This window comes from Acanthochromis polyacanthus, chromosome 16, assembly GCF_021347895.1.
Source record: "Acanthochromis polyacanthus isolate Apoly-LR-REF ecotype Palm Island chromosome 16, KAUST_Apoly_ChrSc, whole genome shotgun sequence".
Classification (NCBI taxonomy): domain Eukaryota; kingdom Metazoa; phylum Chordata; class Actinopteri; family Pomacentridae; genus Acanthochromis; species Acanthochromis polyacanthus.
Window position 1 is genome coordinate 31,393,754 of NC_067128.1, and position 23,267 is coordinate 31,417,020.

Consider the following 23,267-nt stretch of genomic DNA (forward strand, 5'->3'; position numbering starts at 1 on the left):
TCAGCGACCTGACGTTGTCCCCTGCGTCCCCGTGGGTTTTTCACTTTCTCCAGACAGCACAGGGACTTTGTTGCTATTGGGGTCAAGCGGGGTTCACTGTGATGTGGAGCTCTGGGGTGGTGATGCGGATGGATCCGCTTTGTGAATGTGTGAGAATGCAACAAGATCCGTCCCTGTTAGGTCATCTGTAAGATTTTAAGGGGGCTAAAATCCACCGGAGATATTTTGTGTGGAGGGATGCTTATTCTTAGGGCATATATGAATTGGGTATTTGCCTTCTTTCTGTGTAAAGACTGTTAATTTGTTTAATTTGGTCATTTTAGAACTGTTGAAAAGAAATCACTAAAGATGCAAAATTAGATGAAAAATGTGATTATGATGCCATTCGATGAGAATCTTTTTATATTGACACAAATGGAACTTCAGTACCTGGAATAGGGAGACCATGGTCCAATCATCTAAGTAGGTCCTCGAGGGGAACTTGCTCGCAAGCATCTCATGGCCGTGACTTAATTGTGGCTAGGCTGGGCACAACCCTGAAAAGCAACATGGAGTCACCACCCACTAGGACAGGTGTTGGGGTCGGGGGCAATGCAGGTAGGGGTGGGCAAGGCACACGCTAAATATGTCAGTTTGATGACGAAGCTCTGTTTTGGGAAGTTGAAGGGGGTATATATTTGAAGAATGGTAACAGCAAGGATACTGCTTTCAATACTCATATGTGCAAGTAACTTATACTTGCCCATATGAATAAATTTGGTTTTCAGTGGAGAAAAAACAGTTGCACTATAAGAGCATAATGGCAACAAGCTGCCACTTCATAAATCCACAGGCATGTTACTAGCTAGAATTAGATTATATACAGTAAAGGACAGGCTACTAAGAACTTGCATCCTGACTATATTATACTTGGTCAGATTTGTGAATATAACCATGTTTTATATCCCTGACTTTAAATGGAATTTACATCTGTTATTGTAAATCCCCTCTGTCTCTTTTCTTTCTTTCCGGCTCTATTTGCAGTTTGGCTGATTAAAAACACAACAAAAATGACAGTAAACACGCAAACACAAGCAACAATAAATTTAAAAAAAAAAGCCTGAGTGGAAAACCTTATCAAAGGGCACAAACACACAGCAGTCAGACTCTAAAAACAACACGCACAAATGCACATGATGCGGCCAGATGAATGGTGCTAAACACAATGGCGCTAAATTAAATCACTGATGTCAGTGTCGCCAAAAGCCCTCCCCTGCCCACAACCCCCGCTCACACACATGCAAGAACTGACTAATAAGGACCTCTTTGTTTGGCTGCATAATGTATTCTGGATCAGGTGATATCAGTTGGGTTGGAAGGTGTGTATGGTCAATTTCAGTTCATTATGCAAATCAGTACGGCAGCAATTGTTGTCGAGCCACCCTGGTACGATTACTGAATTAATAATTGGCTGCCTGGTCCTCTTCATATCTTTTTGTGCCCTTTTATTCAATAGCATCTTCATTTCCTTCATGCCTCCTTTGCATCAGCTTTGTCCCCTCAAAGGACAGTTTACATGGAAACGCGTGATGGAGCATCACAACATCAGCGTTGATTATTCCAACGTGCTGGACACAGAAATGACCTCTTTTTGGAAATTCTGTCCGGTTGAAGACGGAATTGGCATCAGGTGTTGCTAGCAAGAGCACGAACGCGGCTATTATTTCCGCTGCTGCACCCCTGTCCCTGCAGCCGGCGGGCACCTGTCCAGGATGAGCGTGTTAGCGAACGGCCCCAACAGGTGGCAACGTCAGTGTCGCTCAAGCATGAGCGGCCTTAGCTGAGCTTGTCAAGTCCGGTACTTTCATCTGTGACCTTACAAACAAACACAGCTGTGCAGGGGTTCTTAGCTCAACTCGCTTAAACTCTTTGGGGAGAAAACATAACCGCTGCTGAAGTTGTCTGAGTGGTAGATCTTTATCGCAGCTGCTCCTGGCAGACTGCAGCTTGTGAAAGGTGTGAGGTGATTTTTGGAAACGCAGTATGTAGATTTTGTTGTGCTCTTTAAGGGTGATTAAACCCAAAATCAGCTACTTGTTGATCATTTGAATGCATCCTTTTGTAGGGTCAAAGGAGTCTGGAGTCCAGCTCATCCTGCACAACAGAAATGTGATATAGAAGGTCTGTCCCTATGTTTACCAGTCTTACAATAGTAAGACTGGTAAACATAGGGACAGACCTTCTATATCACAATCACACCTAAGGCAGTTTGTTTCTTCATACTTGTGCAGGCAATTGGGGAAAATGCAAACTCCAGATAGCTCGGAATTGTCAAATAAACAAACAACAGGAGATGGCAAATAATAAGAAACCGCTTAAAGAGAATAGAGAAGTCTTTAGTTAGCTGAAGCACATCTGCAAGATGAATAAGTCATTAATCCTTTAATGATGTTTTGATAGAAACTAGTTTGAATTCAAATACTTAATATCCTAGCACTTTTGCAAAGCTGAAGAAAAAAAAATTAGTTAAACGAAGAAATTAAATTCCCTGATCCCAGCGTAACACCTTGTTAATGTACTGCCTTAATGATTTAACCCCTAAAACATCATGTATGTGTATCAAAGTTGCATATTTGGAGGAAAAAAAGTGTCAGAAGTGCTGCTGGTGTCCTTCAAGCCGCTACTGTTCTTGGAAGACAATAATGATTAAGGAGGGAGGAAGTAATACAACAAAATAAAGCATTAAAAAAATCAGATCCAGGAACCTAAAAGGTATGTCTGTACAGTAAGAAGCCTTTATTTCAAGATTCAAGATTTCTCTATTTGTCATTTCTCTGTACATCTAAAGTCAAGCCCAAATTTTCACGTAAAGTTACTTCTATTCAACAAGTAAGTGTGTTTTTGATTGGAAATGACACGGGTGTTTCCCAAAATATAATAAGATAATGTGCAAGAGGCATCATTGTGGGAAAAAAAATTCTCAGATTTTATTTACACTTTAAAATTACTTTCAGTAAAATTTGCTCAGGGTATAATTTTGGACTTGACTGTATAGACAGACATTTAAATATACACACCGATCAGGGATAGCATTATGACCCTCTGTCTAATGTTGTGCTGGCCTGCTTTATGCTGCTAAAACTCCTCTGACCCAGTGGTTCATGGACACAGGACCTCTGGGGACGTCCTGTGGCACTGAGATGGTGGCAGTAAATCCTGTGCGTCCTGTTGGTTGCAGGGTGGGACCTACCTAGACCAGGATTTTCCTGGCACATCCCACAGATGCTCAATAAGATTTAGATCTGGGGAGTGTGGAACCCCAGTGAACACCTTAGCTCTGTCGTGTTCTCCTGAGCAGTTTTTGCGGTGTGTTGGGGTGCATTGTTCTGCTGAGGGTGGAGATTGGGAGAGGGGGTAGGCGGTAGCGTGACCTGCCATGTTTAGGTGGGTGGAACATGTCAAACATCCACATGAATGTCAGGACTCAAGGTTTCCCAGCAGAAGGTTGGATTATAGTAAGAAGATCGATGTGATTCACTTCACCTGTCAGTGGCTGATCGGTGTGTATATACATATATACTGGCTTCAATATATGCTGTTGCATCTTCTAGAGTGTTCAGATCCATATAGTCCCTGCCTGTGTCAGAGTCAGGAACTGATTTTGAAGAAGACTAATGACACAGAAAGCCCCATCCAGCAAGTTGAGGGGCTCCTTTGGTTTGTTACCTCCGCCAGGAGGTTATGTAATCACCGGAGTTTGTTTGTCTGTCTGTCTGTCTGTGTGTCTGTCTGTCTGTTTGTCTGTTAACAGCATAACTCAAAAGTCATGGACGGATTTTCACCAAATTTTTACAGGATGTCCGGAAGAGCTCGAGTAAGAATCAGTTAGATTTTGGAGGTGATCCGAATCACCGTCTGGATCCAGGAATTTTTTGAAGGTCGAAGGACACAGCTGTGCAGGCCATATCCCAATTGTCGAATTGGGATATGTCCAATTCGACCCAAAGGTCGAATTGGACAGAGAGCTTCAACTAGTAGAGCTTCAACTAGTATGAACCTTCAAAAAAATTCCTGGATCCAGACGGTGATTCGGATCACCTCCAAAATCTAATTGATTCTTACTCGTGCTCTTCCGGACATCCTGTAAAAATTTGGTGAAAATCCGTCCATGACTTTTTGAGTTATGCTGTTAACAGACAAACAGACAGACACACACACACACACGGACACGCAGATGGACAGACAGACAAACGGGATGGCGGAGGTATGCGCTCTCCGAGTGCTTTTCTAGTTACATATGATAATTTGGAAGGCTGAATTAGTTTTTTTGAGACTGTCATGTCCACACTTGAGTTTCAAGGTGGAGCTGCTCAGCCAGTGCATACTTAACTTATGATACAGTATGTTTCCAGCACACGAGAAGACCCCCCCTCACACACACACACACACACACACACACACACACACACACACACACACACACACACACACACACACACACACGAAATCTAACATATAGCCTTCAGCATGTTAAGAAGGAGGATATACCAGGTAAGCTCCACCATGAGCTGGAAACATTCATTACCATGGATACTGACAGAGGCATTGCTTGCTCAGCTGTTGGGATTTATTTATTTATTTATTGATATATTATGTGCTGCTTGCCCTTTAATACTCTTCTGAAATAATGGAACATATCAAAACAGTGTGCACTAGAATCGAACCTTTCACCAAATTACTCACTAGGCACATGCTTTTATTCCCTCAGTTTTGTTTTCTGAAGGAAATGCTGCCCTCTTTTTGTGATGTTCCTTCTATTCCCCATGAGGCTTTTACAAATTGCCTCCAGTGCCATCAACTGTCGGTCCCGCTGGCCTTTAATAATATGGCGAATCTTCCACGCAAGCATTGGATAGGGCGAGGATGTAGTGGAAAGAATAGGACCTAGCTCGGGTTTTTTTCTTTCTTTCTTTTTTGTTTGCTTGTCTGTCTCCACGCAGTCGCTCTCCACGCTGCAGCATCCCAACATTCACCAGCATCACCAGGTGCAGTGGAGCAAAACCTACTATGTGTGCGTGAGAGGGGAGGTAGCGGAGGAGGGGATGGGAGGGGGCGTTGTCGCTGGGGGCAGATGAAACGAGAGAGAGAGAGAGAGAGAGAGAGAGAGAGAGAGAGAGAGAGAGAGAGAGAGAGAGAGAGAGAGAGAGAGAGAGAGAGAGAGAGAGAGAGAGAGAGAGAGAGAGAGAGAGAGAGAGAGAGAGAGAGAGAGAGAGAGAGAGAGAGCTGGGAAGGTGGCGGGATTTGTGTTGAAGCCTCTATTCCGTCAGACATGCGCAAGAGCGTCAGCAGCAGCACAATCGCCACCGCTGCGCCGCGTTTCCGCCTTGGCTGAAGCGGCGCACACGCAGCCGAGAAAGGGGAGGGGAGGGACGCCGAGAAGGGGAAAGAACGGGAGCCACCGAGACGCAGTGTAGTGGCAGGGGGGGCACGGCAACGGACCCACGAGCGAAATTGCGCACACCAACACCCCTGCGGGGCCCCGGTCTCCCCCTCCTTCACCTCCTTCACCTCCCCTCCCAAAAAAGACACCAAAAGAAATTTTACGCGCAAGAGGCGACCTGTGCGGTGCGCGTCAAAGCTTTTGCTTTTTTTTTCCAGCATGGAGACTGCGCTAAAGAAATAAAATGTGAGATTCACAGGGGGAATCAGAAGAGAGAGAGCGCGTATGTGTGCGTGTGAGTGAGAAGGAAAGTCGCTTTTATCTTTTTTCCCCCCATTTTTGCGGGTGATTTCAAATTCTGTGTTCTGCAGTCTGAGGGGAGGGAAAAATGAAGAAGTTCAACATCAGGAAGGTGCTGGACGGTTTGAAAGAGGTGTCCTCCTCCGCACCGTCTGTCCAAGTGGGGCCACAGGAGAACCATCTGATCCAGGAGACCCTCCAGTCCGAGCATTTCCAGCTCTGCAAGGTGGGCGAGACTGATTATTTATTATTACCCATTCATTAGAGCTCTTCTACCTGCAGCCTTTTACTATCAGTATTATTGCCACTACTGCTGCCGGTTAGTGCTGCTCTCATCCCATTTCAGGACGCAAAAGCTTCAGAGAATTATTATAATAACGCCAAACCAGTTTCTTCTAAATTGTAATTCCCATGTGCTGATTAAAGCTTTATTTCCCGCTAGACGAGAGTCTCGCGTTCTGTGATTGGGAACATCTCCAATGCGCATACTGTATGCGCTTTGGCCACAGGGAAATAGAGACTGCTAAGTTCCTATTTGGTTGCATTTTTTTGCAGTGTAATTCTCTTGGCACATGTGGGAAAAAAAATAGATGCAGTTGTATAGAGCATGACAGTGACAGTTCTATATTCTACTCAGTGCAGAATGCCAGAGTTTGCTGCATGTGCGCATGGCATGAAGTGTCATATCGAGGGGCTGGGCTCGAACTGATCCCTTCTTGCATAATCTACTGGTTTGGATTAGCGAAACGGTGGTTTGTGGTTGATGTGTGCCTGTATGTGCATTTTACCCCCCCTAGCTGCTGTGTCTCTTCATCCTCTTCTTCCCCACCTTTTCCTCTTTCTCTCTCTCACACACACAGTCCGCTGCTCTGTCACCCTCCCACACACACACACACACACACACACACACACACACACACACACACACACACACACACACACACACACACACACACACACACACACACACACACATCACTTTATCCCCAGATCACTGGTCCAGTGGGGACTGATGGCGCCTGAAGTGAGTGTGGTGGTGGTGGAGGGGCAGAGGGGGGCTGTTTGGAGGTGGGGGGGAAACGGAGAGGCCTGCCCTCCTCTCTCTGGATAGGATAATTAAACATTCGTGCAATTTACATGCTGTTCATGCTACATGTTCTGTGAGTTGTGCTCTAGTGGTTCGATGTGGCCTTTTTTTTTCTTCTTCTTCTTCTTTCATAGACCCCACTGTGTGCTTGCTATTGATTTCCCCGCATGTTTTACCAGCCGATCGTAACGGGCTTCTATGTGGATTCGTTTCAAGCTTTCTTTAACTGAATAATTCTTAGTTTAATGGCTTTCCCAGCGTAAATGGTGAAGAAAACACAACCTGTACTTCCAGTGGCCGCTGATAGGCTTCACCTGATTTTGCAGTGTGGAAACTCTTTTGATTTGACTTTTCATCTTGTCTATTTTAGAAATGGACAATGAGCCAAGCAGCAAAATATGGTGCAAACATTTTCAGCAAACAAACATGTTACAGTGTCTAAAACTAGAAAAGCACTCGGAGAGCGCATACCTCCGCCTTGCCGTTTGTCTGTCTGTCTGTCTGTGTGTGTGTGTGTGTGTGTGTGTGTGTGTGTGTGTGTGTGTGTGTGTGTCTCTGTCTGTCTGTCTGTCTGTTTGTCTGTTAACAGCATAACTCAAAAAGTCATGGACGGATTTTCACCATATTTTTACAGGATGTCCGGAAGAGCAAGAGTAAGAATCGATTAGATTTTGGAGGTGATCCGAATCACCGTCTGGATCCAGGAATTTTTTGAAGGTTCATACTAGTTGAAGCTCTACTAGTTGAAGCTCTCTGTCCAATTCGACCTTCAAAAAATTCCTGGATCCAGACGGTGATTCGGATCACCTCCAAAATCTAATCGATTCTTACTTGTGCTCTTCCGGACATCCTGTAAAAATTTGGTGAAAATCCGTCCATGACTTTTTGAGTTATGCTGTTAACAGACAAACAGACAGACAGACACACACACACACACACACACAGACGGACAGACAAACAAACTCCGGTGATCACATAACCTCTAGGCGGAGGTAATAATCTAGAACCAAGCACCTGAAGGCTTCAGGGATATTGTGTGTTTAGAAAGACGAGCTCAAAGCCTTCAGGTTTGTTCGCCACAGCAGCCTAAATATGTCCATCATCAGCCAGACATCTGATTGAAGTGTCTCCGAACAAGAATCCAGCCTCCCTCCTCCAACTTCACTGTCTGTCTGGACAGGGACTCGCTGTAATGTTTCTCTGGAAGAAAGGCAGGTGTCTCTGCTGCACTGAGTGCTTCTTATGTAACATGCTTTAGCCTTCTGCCACTAAGCAAACAAATCCAACAGCCCACCACCGGCTGACTGATGCCATAAAACTCCAGTCACACGAATACACCGGAGAGGGAAACAGGAACACCTCATTGTAATACGCTCCTGCAAGAGGCCTGGCACAATCGAATCCTCCTTAGCCATGCCTTCCTCATGTGTTTTAATTCCAGACTTCAGTGTAATCACGACTTCATGTGGGAGGCAGTGAGAGAAGGAAAACGACATAAAAAAGAGGGAAATGAGAGAGAGGAGATCTCAAAATAGGCCCCGTGATTATAAAGGGATCCTAAATAGCGAGGGCAGATATCAGCCTATCATAGGAAACAGGGTACCCATGCATAGAGAGAGCATTTGTTCCTGTCTTTCATTTTCCCTAATTGTCTGCACAGTTTCGGCCTTTATATGTCTGTTTCATAGCACTTTCCACATCCATCTGGGCCATTTGTTTACCAAAACCAGGTATGTGACATTCTCTGACAAAACAACACCTCTGCTGCAAAATAGAAATTGATATTCTCTCTAACACATTCTCCTTTTTTTGCCCCCCTCCCATCTCTCTGCATATCACGCCAGACTGTCCGTCATGGCTTCCCCTATCAGCCGTCGTCCATGGCTTTTGACCCCGTGCAGAAGATACTGGCCATTGGCACCCAGAGCGGAGCGCTGCGATTGTATCCTTTTAGTTGCCATTGAGCTGTCTTTCGGGTAGCTGCATCCCAGCAGGTAAGTGGACAGATGTCTGAGCCGCCATGGTCGGATGCTGATGTATGTTGCTTGGGTTTCGGTGTATTTTTAGACTCTGCTGAACAGTTTTCGATTGCTTGACTTAACAGTCCCCTGGCTGTGGGCTTTGTGAGCTTACCTTCACCTCCAAATTCCAGATGATGCTACGTGGTAAGACAATGCATCGATCTGCATCCTTTAGATCTTGCGTTTTACCTGCTTTTTCCGGCATTGCTGCACATTTATTTGCATATTTTAAACCACAAGACAAAAATCTGAAAGTACAACAGTGGTGGTTCACGTAGACTTTCTTGCAATATGAGGACATTCACGCAAAAAAAAAGGGACAACAGCTTGCGATGAAACGGCACTGCAGGGAGTCGTATAGCTTGAGAGAACGCCCGCGAGCTTGCCTGCGTGAGGCTGCTTTTACAGGTCCTCCATGTGTTCTCTTGCCTGTCCGACAACCTTTGCCAACTCATTACAGTGTGATGAAGAGCTGTCCGCCTGGCTGTCCCTCATTCCCACCTGCTGGCAGCTGCCGTTGTGACTCAGTCTCATTCACCTGTGCTGGAAAAGTGGAGAATAATAGCAGAGTCTCTCGCAGGCAGTCGACGACGAGGATGAGAGTCTACAGAACTGTGTTTACCGGAGTTTTTGAAGAACAACAGTGGGCAGGCTGTGTGCCTTTATGCTTCCTTGTTCTTCTGAAAGGCAGACTGGACGAAACTGTGAATATGTACCACATTTTCTGGAGATGACTGAATGCCCCTAAAGATTTACAGATTCAACAGAAGCCATAACCCAAGCAGAGCAGATTCTGTCAGTGGTACACATGTATTAGCAGATACGAGATGAAATCCCTCCTCTGGTGGAAGCACCGTATTAGGGCTTTTGCAGGAACTGGCGAATAAGCTTAAAGGGGCTTATGTCTTGCTTTGCTGTTACATTACTCCTGTGGGTGCCAAACTGGGTAAACCCAAAATAAGAAAAAAAAAAAACTTTAACCAAGAAGTCTATAACCAATCAGCTTAGAGATCAAAAATACATTCTCCCTGAGACTCCCCTGAGTTTGTACCCCGCTAGCTGAAACTGGTCATTTTGAAATGGAATGAACAGATAAATCTCTCCTGTGTTTGAGTGATGTGGATCAGACAGAGTCTTATCAGAGTCAGGGGAAGGTGAAATGGGAGTCATCTATCTGTTCTTTGGTGCTGGTTCCCCTCCCCTTGTTATTCTGCTGTTTAGTCAGCTCTCTCTCTCTCTCTCTCTCTCTATCTGATGACAATGATACCATCGTGGTACAGATGAAGGGGGTATAATGGAGGTTTCATGATTCAGAAGTTTTGCGTTGCTGAGCTGCTGCACATGGTGTATTTTTGTCCAAGTAACATATAGAAAGGCCTTGTTAATAATGACACTTGTGGCCTTTAAGTGAACTGCAGCTAGCATTCTTTTGCTAGTATGAACTAGTACCCAGCAAGTGATGTAACATACACAAGATTAAATGTGATTGACTGGCAGGTTGATATATGAGATAACTAAAGTTGCACTGTTACCATACCATGGCTGTAAAGTATACACTACCGTTTAAAAGTTTGGCATCACCCAGACAAATTCATGTTTTCCAAGAAAACACACTTTTATTCATCTACTAACATAATAGCACAAGGGTTTTCTAATCATCAATGAGCCTTTCAAAACCATTAGCTAACACAATGTAGCATTAGAACACAGGAGTGATGGTTGCTGGAAATGTTCCTCTGTACCCCTATTGAGATATTCCATTAAAATCAGCCAATTTCAGCTAGAATATACATTTATCACATTAACAATGTCCAGATTGTATTTCTGATTCATTTAATGTTATCTTCATTAAAAATGCTTTGTTTTCCAAAATAAAGACATTTCTAAGTGACCCCAAAGTTTTGAACGGTAGTGTATGTGAGACTGTAGACTTGCACTGGACATTATAAAGATAGCAATATGTACCAGCAGAACAATCCTTAATGGCACAAAGAAAACTATTGTTCAATCTGAACCGCCATGGAGACATAACAAAAATGCAAATAGGGTTCATGAACAGTCAATTGTACATCGGTACTGAAGGTCCTTTGCCTTCCATTGCCCTTCTAAAGACTTCTGTGCAGGTCTCCCGACTAGCGCTAGTCTGCTGCTGCAGATCGCTTTTAAATGACACACATTTCATATCATTTTGTTTGCTAAGCTTGACAGTTTCTTTTAAGTTGGGTCATTTGTTTTACCTAATTGGTGTTGGTTTGAGGTCAGTTTAGCTCAAAATAGATTTTACCCACTGTTTTTAGTGTGTGTTCTTATTCAAAATATCCCTTTTTGTGCTGCTCTTTGTTGTAGCAAGTCAATAAAAAATGTTCTGTCATAAATATGTTTTTCTATTATATTACTTAACCCTACTAGAGGCTGTGTAAACTCTCTTAGCATTGGTGCATCACTACAATTAAGCTTAGATATAAATCAGGCTATGCAAGACAATAGTTAGACAAATATGCATTTTTTCCTGTTATGTCTCTCAATGAATGAAATATGCTGTGAATGCTGACCCTAGTTTTTTGATCATATTTCCATTTGGCCAGACAGGCTTTACTAGATATTAGTGTTTTTTAGGTTTAGTTTGTGTTGGAGTCTATGTTGTGCTTGGAGCTGGTCATTGGTTTTTTTTGTGGATCCTATTTCAGTTAGCTGTTGTACCCTTTTGGTGCTTTAGAGAAGTGCAGTCACATCGCACTCTTCGAATTTTTCTGGAAAATTTGTCTTGTGTCTTCGACATAGATAGGTTTGTCAGTTTTTAAGCCCATTCACAAAGTGGCAATAAAAAAAACTGATTATTGCAGGTAAATTTCTTCACATTTGTACACCTGGTACCTTGAAGGTTTTGTCTGGTTGCAGGTTTTGTGAAAGACAGCCTTGGATCTCGTACACCGTTGCACATCCTTGAGGTCGTTGTTATTGCAGTTCTGGTGAATATCGATGCCGATGCATGTTTCTGTGTTTGCGTGTTTGTTTGTCTGGTAGGCCTGCCAGGATATTTGGCTGCACCCCTCTTCCATGGAGGATTACAGGAAGTGGCAGATCAAGGGTCTCAGCCTGGCAGTGTGGCAGAGGACTGAGAATTACAGCAGAAACAGGAGGTGTGTGCCGACTCGTCCATGTGTGCGGGCGAATGTGTGCGTTCAAGTCCGAGCGTGCGCGGACCCTTTGAGGAGACGTCTGATCCCTCCAGCCATAAAGCCAATCACTTCTGTGATCCCCCCCAACAAAACTGCCCCGTGTTTGATGCTCGCCACTGACTCTGCCTCTGCTTTCACTGTCCAGCTGGGAAGATGACAATGTCTCTTTGGTGTTGTCTGGAGCAGGGAGAGAGGGGAATAGCTAAAGAGGTTGGCAGCAGAGCCTGTGGAGAGGACAGGGAGATAGACGAAGGGAGAGCAGAGAGTGGGAATAGATAGCGAAGAGTGAGAGAGGTAGGCTATCCCTTTTTTTCAAGATCTAATGGCCAAGAATAGAATCCTTATTGATCTGTGTGTGGTAATGCACTGAGACAGATATGCCCAAGTGGACACATACACACACACACACACACACACGCAATTGTTTTCTGCACAATTTCTCAGCAGCAAAAAAAACAACAAAAAAAGAGTCGTGAGCATTTAGGAAACGGGTTTTGCTGTGCAAGCAGTCACCCCACATTAGCTATCCCTTGGATTCGCTGTGTAATTTAAAAAAATAAGCAGGAATGCTGCGTTCTAAAACGCTGAATTAAAAAAAGCTGTTTTAGTGGTTTTAGTGATGAGACAGTGTTTCTGATTTAAAAAAAAAAGGTATTATAGCAATAAGTCAAAGGAACCGTCTAGCTTTTTTTGTTGTGTGCCCTTCATTTTCTTTGCCAAACAGATTCTCTGCACTGATGTCACTTTTCACCCAACACTCCCGAGATGCTTTGGCCTTTAGTTTAAGCCGGTTATGAAACAGAGTAAAGGCCAGTGACAACGGACAAAAAAACATAATGAGCCATGTTCATGCACCAATCCTATAATGTAATGTGGTGTTAACTGCAATTCATGCTAAATGAGATTGGGATCTGGGGAGTTTGGGGGCTGTGTAAATGTCGTGGTTCTTTGTCACGGGACTTGTTCTGTTGGGGAAGGTCACTGGCATTGGGGAGTGCTGTTGCCATGTGGGGGTGTGCTTGGCTTGGAACAATGCTCAGTTGGGTGGTACAGTCAAATAACATCCAGATGAATGCTACTACCCGCCTCTCATTATAGATCCATAATCAGTTGTATATGCATTTGTGCGCTGTGTTTTGTGGGTGGTCTGCAGCTGTGCGTCCGGCCTCTCTGGAGAGATGGCTCTTTACTGGTGGTAGCCAGGAGGAATGGCAGCACTATAACTCAGAGACTCCTTGTGAGCCAGCAAGACGCGGATCAATAGATCAAATTGTCAGTCCATGCTCTGCCAGATTATCTCATCGACAGGCGCAGGACATCATAAGACTCACACGGCCAAATGGGGGCACACAAACAGCCTCGCACGGGGGAGTTATTATTTCGGGATAGACATTCGGAGGTGGCAGAGGCGAGACACATTTGTGTGTACATACAGTGGTAGATCAGTTATACACTTGTTAATTGATGTGCACGCAAATATTGTATGTGTATTGACTTCCGCAAAGGGGCAAACGTTTGCACATGCAAGCAGACGCTGGCGCACACATGTTTGCAGAGACGAGCTGACACACACACACACAGGCTTTGCAGTAGCTGCTGCGCCTGGTCTGTGCAGCTTTTGGTTGCACCACAGATCGACTATGACATATCTTCATCATTAATCTTCTTGCTGATTCACTCAGCAGCTGTGCTCGCCTTAGTCTACAGCCACAGGAAAACCTTTCTGAGGTATGAGCTCTCTGACTGGACGACTGATGGGAACAATTTTAAGTGCTAAAAAAGAAAAAAAAATGTTGCTCAGCAGTATGTGCTGGGATTTTATTTTTATAGCACAACACAAACGGAAATGTTCGGTTGCAGCATGCAATCTCTAGAGAGCTTCACCGTGTGTGTGCACGAATGTTTCTCCTTGTGAACCGAGTTTAGTTGGAGTTTCAGTGTATTTCAATACATGTGAGGATTTCCTGAAGATTTCGAATGCAGTACAAGTGCTTGTTTCACAAAGTAGCTCCCAGATGCCTTACACTGATTAGAATTTATTTTCCATTTGATTATTTGCTTTTTTGTATTTTAAGCATGAGCTGTGCCACCAAGAATCCAGATTCATCATCATTATTATTGCTACTATTATTTATGTGATATTGATAATGGATATTGATTAAAGGAGTGATTACAAGGACTCTACATATCTGCATGGATTACCTTGAATATGACAATATTTTACATCCTAAACAGTTTGGCTTCCGGCCAAAATATTCAACAGAATTTGCAACTTGCTACCTAATAGATAATATTAAAAAAAGTCTGGATAGGGGAAACGTGGTTGGAGCAGTGTTCTTGGACCTCCACAAGGCCTTTGATACTGTCAACCACATTGTCCTCTTGCACAAACTAAAACGGCTAAATTTTTCACAACAAACTCTCAGCTGGTTTACATCATACCTGGAGTTGAGATCACAGAGTGTAAAAATTAATGATAGTATATCAGAACCTCAGCAATATAGAATAGGATTACCACAAGGTTCCATTCTGGGTCCTATTCTATTTTGTCTTTACACTAATGACCTTCCATTCATCTGCACTGAGACTGAGTGTCAACTGTATGCTGACGACACTGTCATCTATGTCTCAGCAAAGACTACAGAGAAAGCTGCAGAGTTACTAAATAAACAAATGGTCAAGGTTTCTCAGTGGCTGGAGGACAACTATCTTTTTCTAAATTGCTCCAAAACTGTGTCTATGTGTTTCTCCTTGATGCCAAGGTCTTTAGACAACTTCCGGATACACATAAATCAAAATATAATTCAAAGAGTAGATCAAGTAAAATATTTGAGAGTAGTGTTGGACTCCCGTCTGAAATTTGAATCCCATATTAAGAAGTTAACAAAAACAATTAAGACAAGTTTAAACTGTTTTCGCCTAATAAGATCTTATCTGACGTCTATTGCAGCCAAGTTGTACTTCCATTCGATGATTGTGTCCCATTTTCATACTGTATCACTGTGTGGGGCCAGGCTAATCAGTCAGCTCTGTCAGGTGCGGTCTCCCTTTATAAACAAGCTTTAAAAGTACTTGATCTAAAACCTATGAGGTGGCACCATTGCAAAATTCTAGAAAAATATAATCTTCTAAGTTTTGAAAATTTCTAAAATTATTCTTTTTTAAAATTAGTTTTTAAATGTGTTAATGGTCTTGCCCCAGATATCGTTAGAAGCATGATCCAAAGAAATCAGAGTCGTGGTATAACAACAAGAGGAGTAACAAACGGAGACTGTAGAATTCCCCAATGTAAAAATGCTTTTGGACGAAGTGCATTCACAGTGACAGGGCCACAGATCTGGAACACTTTACCTGCTGAACTGAAACATCTGACAGATCTGAAAAAGTTTAACCATAAAATTAAACAATGGCTCAAATCGAACCAAACCTGTGAGCACTGATTAACATTTCTTTGTTTTAATGTATATATTTTTATTAATACTGTATGCGTAATTTTTTGTAAACTTTTGTAGACTGTATTTTCTGTAGTTTGTATGTGTGAGGGACCAGGTCTGCGAATTAGCTGTTAGCTATTGACCTATGAACATGACATCGGTTAATGTAACAATGTTTGTTGTTCTGTCCCTATCAAATAAACAAACAAACAAACAAGCAGTGGACAGAGGAATAATTAAAGCTTCTTTTGAGGTCACAGACCATTTCTTTATTAATTTATTCTATTTAGCTGCACATTTATTTGTTTTCCTCTTTTTTGCTTTCTCCATGTGGGGATTCTCAGTGGCAAGTTGACTCTTCTAGATGGAGCTCTTTTCCTATATTGCTGACAAATGGATATATTTGTACTCCACCAAAGAACAGCGGAGTTATGTGACGATCGACGTACGTTTGTTTTTCTGTCTGTCTGTCTGTTGGCAACATTACTCAAAAACGGACCAACGAATTTGGATTAAATTTTCAGGGAAGATCAGAAATGACACAAGAACCAACTGATTAGATATTGGCAGTGATGCAGCTTGTAGTCTGGGTCCACAGATTTGTTAAAGATTTATGTATCATTGCGAGATGGCGGCACAGCGTCACTATAACTATGACTATAAGTGAACAATACGTCAGCTGCCTGCTGACGATCACGTGATTGCGATCCTACTACAAATCAGCCATTGCAAACTTATCAGGGCTTATACGTTGGACATTATACAAGGAACAATTTATTAAATTGTGAGGGTGTTTCCGAGTCCCATCAATTCCTGCCGCCTGCTCCATCTTTAGGTCACGTGATTTGGTATCCATAAATAACATACACATATATAACATACGCCTGGGCTCAGCGCAAGGTTATTTTGTTTGTGGGCACATCTATATTGAATGGCCACATTCTATACTGCCGTGATTTCTGCCTTGAATTTTTTCAAGATTTCAGCCATCAGAAAGGAAGCAACCATTGAGCAGCCTTTGTGGAGTAGTGCACTGTCTGAGTGCTTTTCTTGTATAACATTTTTATAGCTTTCATTTGAAAGTTAAACATTAAAACAGCCTGCCTATTATTGTGTAGGTTCCACTTTGTGCTACCAAGACAGCACTTGGGGCAGTCGGGGCATGAACATATGACCTCTGGGGTGATTTCTTGGTGTCTGGTCTTGGGACATGGATTGGGCTGGATCAGCTATTTGGACTGTTGGTCATGCTCCTGAAGCAATCCCAAAGCAGTTTTCTTCATCTTCTCAAAAGCAGGTTTGTACACTGGTGTCCAACGAAAGTGCATCACTCATCCAATTAACCTAAATCTATGGCAACATTTCTTACAGGTTGCATCTCTTAACATACAACTGATAATGTAATATTGCTTTCAACTGTATAAAACACGCTCTGCAAGAGTTGCAGACTTTTCTCGCTTGTGTCAGGATGGCGCCGGGTGAACTTTTCATTTTGCATTCCATTTAAAATGATAAATTGAAGTAACTCGAGGGCTTCTGATAACATTTCAGCTGTAAATGTCATGTTTATCACAATTATTGTCTAAAGGTTGCAGATGCTCATTTTGGAATATTTTGAGAGCCGCTGCCAAATGTTGGTTAGCTTTAACTATGAATAAATGTCTTTTGACTGTACTGCTATATGTGATGCTAGTCACTAATGCAACACATAATGATGCATAAAGGGTTAGAAATGTGAAATTCTGAGGTGATGTGTTCCTTTGCAAATCAGTTTTAAATTTAAATCTGATCCAACTTCAGACTGTGTCAAGGACAAATGACGTCAAGTCATTTTAATACGTGATTCATATATCTTTGTCGATGGAAACTGGCATGACATGACATAAATTTATACATAGAACGTACTTATTATTCATATTGTCATGGTAATTTTTAATAAACTTGTTGAAGAAAAACAAAAAGGATAAGGAAATTATAGTTTGCTTTTATTTTAGATTCTCTAAAAACACATATCTGAGTGTCCCTAAAGTTTGGACACACAGGAAATTAACTACACGAAAAGTACTGAGAGAGCACAGTACTCCACAAAGGCTGCTCAGTTGTTTCATTTCCAACGGCTGAAATCTTGAAAAAATTTGTGGCAGAAATCACAGCACCATAGAATGAGGCCATTTAATATAGATGTACCCACAAACAAAATGACCTTGCGTTGAGCACATGCATGTACTTTGCATGTGCACCTTATGTGCGGATACCAAATCGCGTGCCCTAAATATGTAGCGGGCAATGGGTACTGATGGGACTCGGAAACGCCCCTATATTTTCCATCAATTGTTCCTTGTATAGCTTCTGATGGATAACTCAAGATAAATCTGCAAGATTCAATTTGTAGTCAGATCACAATCTTGTGATCATCAGCAGGCAGCTGATGTAGTGTTCACTTGTTGTCATAGTTACAGTGATGCCGTGATGCTATCTCATAATGATGCAGAAATCTTTAACAAATTCATTGATCCAGACTGTAAGCCAAATCAGTGCCAAAATCTAATCAACTGGTTCTTGTGTCATTTCTGACCTTACCTAGCCTAGCCGCGCTAGACAACCCACGGCAACGAATTTAATTCTCTGCCAGGGTGGGTCCAGTTACCCTCCATAAGGCTCGAGGTTGGATGCTCCTAAAACTGGCCGGACGAATCACCATGAAGTGTAGAGTCAGAAGGCGGGCGTAACTAAGTGACGACACAGGCGCGACGATTCTGACAGAAACAACCGGAAACAACTAGCCTTGCCGTGCTAGACAACCCACGGCAACGAATTTAATTCTCTGCCAGGGTGGGTCTAGTTACCCTCCATAAGGCTCGAGGTTGGATGCTCCTAAAACTGGCCGGACGAATCACCATGAAGTGTAGAGTCAGAAGGCGGGCGTAACTAAGTGACGACAGAGGCGCGACGATTCTGACAGAAACAACCGGAAACAACTAGCCTAGCCGCGCTAGACAACCCACGGCAACGAATTTAATTCTCTGCCAGGGTCGACAATAAAAACGACAACAGTCGTTGAGCTCCATTAGCACCGACTCTGAATAATCTTTCTGTTAACATGTCTGTAATATACTTGAGCTTCACCCATTGACTGTATAAATAAGGCTTCACCGAACTACCGCATCCTCTGATTTCCAGCCCTCTAGGAGCCTATTCGTTGCGCTGATTGGTTGTATACTTACCCAATTGCTGCAGAGTGATTTGATAGACAACCTTTTAGCCCGCCTCCCTCCCTGTCGAGCGTGCCTAGACCCTTGCGTCTTCAGAGCATGGGTCTAGCGCGGCTAGGCTAGACCTTCCCTGAAAATTTCATCCAGATCCGTTAGTCCGTTTTTCAGTAATGTTGCTAACAGACAGACAAATCAACTGTGATTGCCATATAACTCTGCTGAGGCTCCACCTCCTTGGTGACGTAATAATTTTGTTGAAATGATTCTTCTCAGTGGACATAAAAGATGGACGTATCGAAAGATAGCAGATGAATTTAATGCACGTCATCCAATGAGGATTCCACGTGGCTTTTCCATGGTGGCAAAGGTGGTTAAAAAGGTTAAAGAAACGGGCAGTGTCATGGACGACCAAATGTGTCAGTCAAACTAAAAAACTAAAAAAAACCTGGTCATTTGTAAAATTCATGATAGCCCCAAAAATCATCTCCATAATCCTGACCCCACCTTTCGATATGTCCACTGAGAAGTACCAGCTCAACTCTTTCTTCTATTAACAAAGCCATATTTAATCTGTGGATGCAAATATCATTAATGAGATTTCCTATGTGTCTAGACTTTAGGGTCACCCAAGTATAATGGTGTACAATATAAAATAAATATTCTTGCAACTGAGACATGAGTTAATATTGGTGCGTTTTTCTCTCGTTGCACGTTTTGGTGGTTCGATCCCGACCCCTCTACATGCATGGCAGCTCTACCACTGGTGTGTATATAAACGAGATGTTTCTAAAGTGCAGTGAGTGCCATGACACATGCAGGCCGAATTAAATTTGAATTAAAAACTGCAAACATTATATGGAACATATTAATTTGTCATGCACTTCCCTACATGCATAGTGTTTACTTGATCCATACTTCATTTTTATTATTAGTTTTCATGAGGAAAAATGCATACTTTAATGAATAAATCATACATGTCTTGTTAAAAAATAACATGGTTGAATAAATTTCTTCAAAAATACATGTATAAAGATTTGCTACTGGAGGCAAAAGGGAAAGTTTGTCTTTTTGTTTTCCATATGGGTAGTGCTGACCGGACTCGGAGTTGTGTGTTTGTTTCGGTTACGCAATGTGCCAGAGGATGGCTCAGCTAAGACGAAGCAGACTGAGACAGCATGAAAGGAGTTCAACTGATGCTGCTGCTGCATTATGAAGTAGAAATATGTGATGTATATAGGATACATTGCATCTGTATGGATGGCTCAAGTCAGTTTTGTGTCGTTCCTGTCTCAGTGGTTCGCTCGCAGTGGCATAAGAGGCTGAAGGATTGTGGAAGAGGAGCGTTATCACACCAAATCATGACGGATTAGTATCTCATCCCCGCTGACCTTATTTCACTTTTCGCACAAGTGGAGGATGGATTGATGAAGACAAAGAAGAGAGAATTAAAATTACTGCATGTGATGAGAGAGTTTAATGGTGTGCTTGTCTGTGTAAAGAGCTGTTGGTGAGGTTGAATGAATCTACTTTTGTCTGTCAGATGGCTTCCTAAAAAAATGCCTATTTCAAAGTAAAGTCTATAGCGAAGTCACCAGCAGGCTTCCAAGATGTGGCTTTCAAGTCAGTTCAGTGCACATCAACTTTACACCATTCCTGGAACAAAGGATGTGTGTGTTTGTGCCTGTGTGCACTGGAGTACTCTTAATCAAAGACCCCTTGTGTACCAGGTTTCATCTTTCATGCTCTCCAAAAGCACTCAGCGTCCTCGGTTCTATCGGTTCTTAGAAATGGAAAACAAATTTTGCTGCATCAGTACCACAACAATGCAGATGCTGCTCCTCTCTGTCCAATATCCTGACAGCGGGTTCTGCTTAAGTCCTTTAGCCTTGACAAGCGCCAAATGGGATCCGGGTTTAGGGTGATTAAAGTTGCGCTGCCATGTTGCTTCTCCTCAATAATTTAGTGTACATTTAACTCAGGCTTTTACTCCTCTTGCTCGCTGTCCCTTATCTCTGTTGACTGCTGACTTGCCAGGAATCTTAGTTCTGTTGGCGGCTGCGTGTTCGTTTGACTTTGAAGGTTAACAGAAACATTCCTTTTTTCCTACATTTCTCATCAGCAGGTGCGCAATGAAGACTGAAAGCAAGCTAATATAAAATGTGCACAAGTGTGGACGCTCAGTCGTGTTGGATGCAGATCCGTTGGAGGTCGCCAACCTGTGTGCTAATTATTCCCAACAGACGGGAGGTGACGCTTGAGTAGCTCAATGTAAATACACAGTCTCATGTGGGCTGGAGAGAATAAATGGGTTTGTATTTGTACACTGGGAGGGCGTATCTGCTGCACTGGATGATGATTGGCTCTGGTTTGACTGCTCGTGCACAGGTGAAGATACAGTGTTGTGATTGGGCAAATGGTAGTAGTGTTTGCTGATGTGGGTTTGCTTGTTACGATGCTTAAAATGAAGTGATCCGACACCACACTGTCATTGCTAAATACTGCAGGATTTGCAGGGCAAGATAGTCCAGGTTTTTAATATACCCGGAGGTTAGTCGGACATATGAGAAAGAGAAAACAAAGGGGAATGTTACAATAATGACATGTGATCTGTGGTAGTTTCTGCTTGCAGATGCTTGTGCAAGACTTCTAGACTTTTTTAAAGCTAGATAGATAACTCTCTATGTAGTAGGAAGATGAAAATGACAGTTTTAAAGGGCCCATATTATGCTTTCTGGGTTTCTCCTTTCCTTTGGAGTGTTATTTAGCATTTTCGAGCATGTAGGTCTGCAAACCTAGAAAGCTCAAAGTCCATTCTGAAGGGAGAGATTGTTCACCAAATACCACTCCTTTCGGACTAAAGTGCCTCATTTGTTACTTGTTTACCTCATCATGTATTACATTAGCATAACGCCTAGCAAGTTTGGTGTGTCTTCAAACAAAAAATCAGCAACCCCGTTCTATGTCTGTCTGCATACACTCACAGATCTGCGGTTTTTTTAACCAGCATAATTTGCTTTTGTCTTGTCAGCTGACCAATTGGAGCAGACTTGGCTTTTAAGGAGGGAGGTCTTAAAGAAACAGGGGCTAAAACGGAGTGTTTCAGACATATAGTAGAAAGAGGTGCTGCAACAATGTACAGTATGAGAAAAATAATGTGCATTTTAGGGCTTAATGTATGTAAACATATTCTAGTAGATGCCAAAAATATATTTCTAAACATGGAAAGGTGCATAGTGTGGGCTCTTTAATACTGCCTGAAAAATGGTGGCAAAGTAGTGGAATTCATGGAAATCCCCATCAGTAGTCGCAACACTACACCAATATGAGTCCCTGAACAAATTAGGACAGCAATTTAAAGGCCTGAAACCATGTTAGTTCTTACCATAGCTGAGCTTGAACACAGTTTTCATGTGCAGTGAGGGATTAAGAATGGCATTTCAGGTGCACACACTTTCACTTTTAGCCGTCTGATCAATTTACGGCTTGTTTATCGCTCTGTCTGACTTCTAACAATGGTGCCTTGATCCCATATTTTCGAGCTATTTTCAAGGAGTGTGGTGTCATCAAAACCAAAGAAACGGCCAAAGCTATGAAAATACGACCCGTGTTGTAACACAGCGATAATCTAGGATCTGAGCTGCGTTTTAAGCACGTGGTGTGCAGTATTCTTGGAAACAGACTGGCTGCGCCCTTCGGCCTCGCAGACAGCAACAATCAGGGACACACAGCGCTGTCAGCATGTTGTGATTTATGACAGGGTTTATTTCACACAACTGCCTTTTCAGCATTGCCAGGGCCACTTGTGAGAACCATGTTCCTGCTGTATTGATTTGCACTCATATTAGTGCTGGTCAATATGCTTTTCTAATGTAACGCTGCTCTCATGGCCAAAGGGTTTGACCGCTATCCAGTCCCTATACCACAGAGGTCTCTTACCATGTAGAGTCAAGTTTTCAAAGTAAACAGCCTTTACAATCTATTAGATTTGTTTGCTGCCATTGTGCACGGCTTCTGATTCAAGAGTTACAGTGCTTCAGCTGGTGGTAACACTATTCCTTCTGTTGATTTCATTTGTAAGTCTGAGGCTTTCATTATTGTATTATTGTGACATTTTGGCGAACTCCCCAAGGATTAAATGCTTGTACTTCAAATACCATTTTAGCAGCGATTTCTTCGCTATCAAAACCGAACCAAATAATCCAGATCGCCCTTGGTCTATAAATATCGAAGCTCTTAATAGGTTGAACTTGTTGTTTCTGAATTGCCCAGAGCAGATTATGGCATTATTATCTCGCCTGTCCGGTGAAATAAATATCGCTTCATCATACATGCTGTAAATCTGGCATCTCACTGAGATGTCACTGTCATTTCACAAATCATACATGATGTCGACAGAGAGCGAGCCCTATGAGATCAAGTTCAATGCAGTTTTGAGGTTGAATGGGAATGTGATGCCTTTCAATTACCTTCAGTGTACACAGTGTGCGTGCCGGGGGATTGCTGAGAAGTGATGTCCGCCCTGTAAACACGTGTTCACCCACAGGTTCAGCAAAAAAAAAACAAAAAAAAAAAAAAAACTTAATTCTGCTTTCCAGGAAGGGAATTAAAATACAAA

General features: G+C 42.6%; 1 protein-coding gene across 3 annotated transcripts in view; it reads left to right on the top strand.

The window, feature by feature from the left end:
• The first annotated feature begins 5,284 nt into the window (after positions 1–5,284).
• stxbp5a (syntaxin binding protein 5a (tomosyn)) overlaps positions 5,285–23,267 on the top strand; it is a 129,094-nt gene continuing 111,111 nt past the window's right edge. For 2 of the 3 annotated variants that reach the window (XM_051960867.1, XM_022211998.2), the window contains exons 1-2: positions 5,285–5,945; positions 8,651–8,748. In XM_051960867.1, coding sequence (XP_051816827.1) covers positions 5,808–5,945; positions 8,651–8,748 — 236 coding nt within the window. In that variant the 5' untranslated portion in view covers positions 5,285–5,807. The remainder of the gene's footprint in view (positions 5,946–8,650; positions 8,749–23,267) is intronic. The other variant, XM_051960868.1, reaches the window with a different exon arrangement.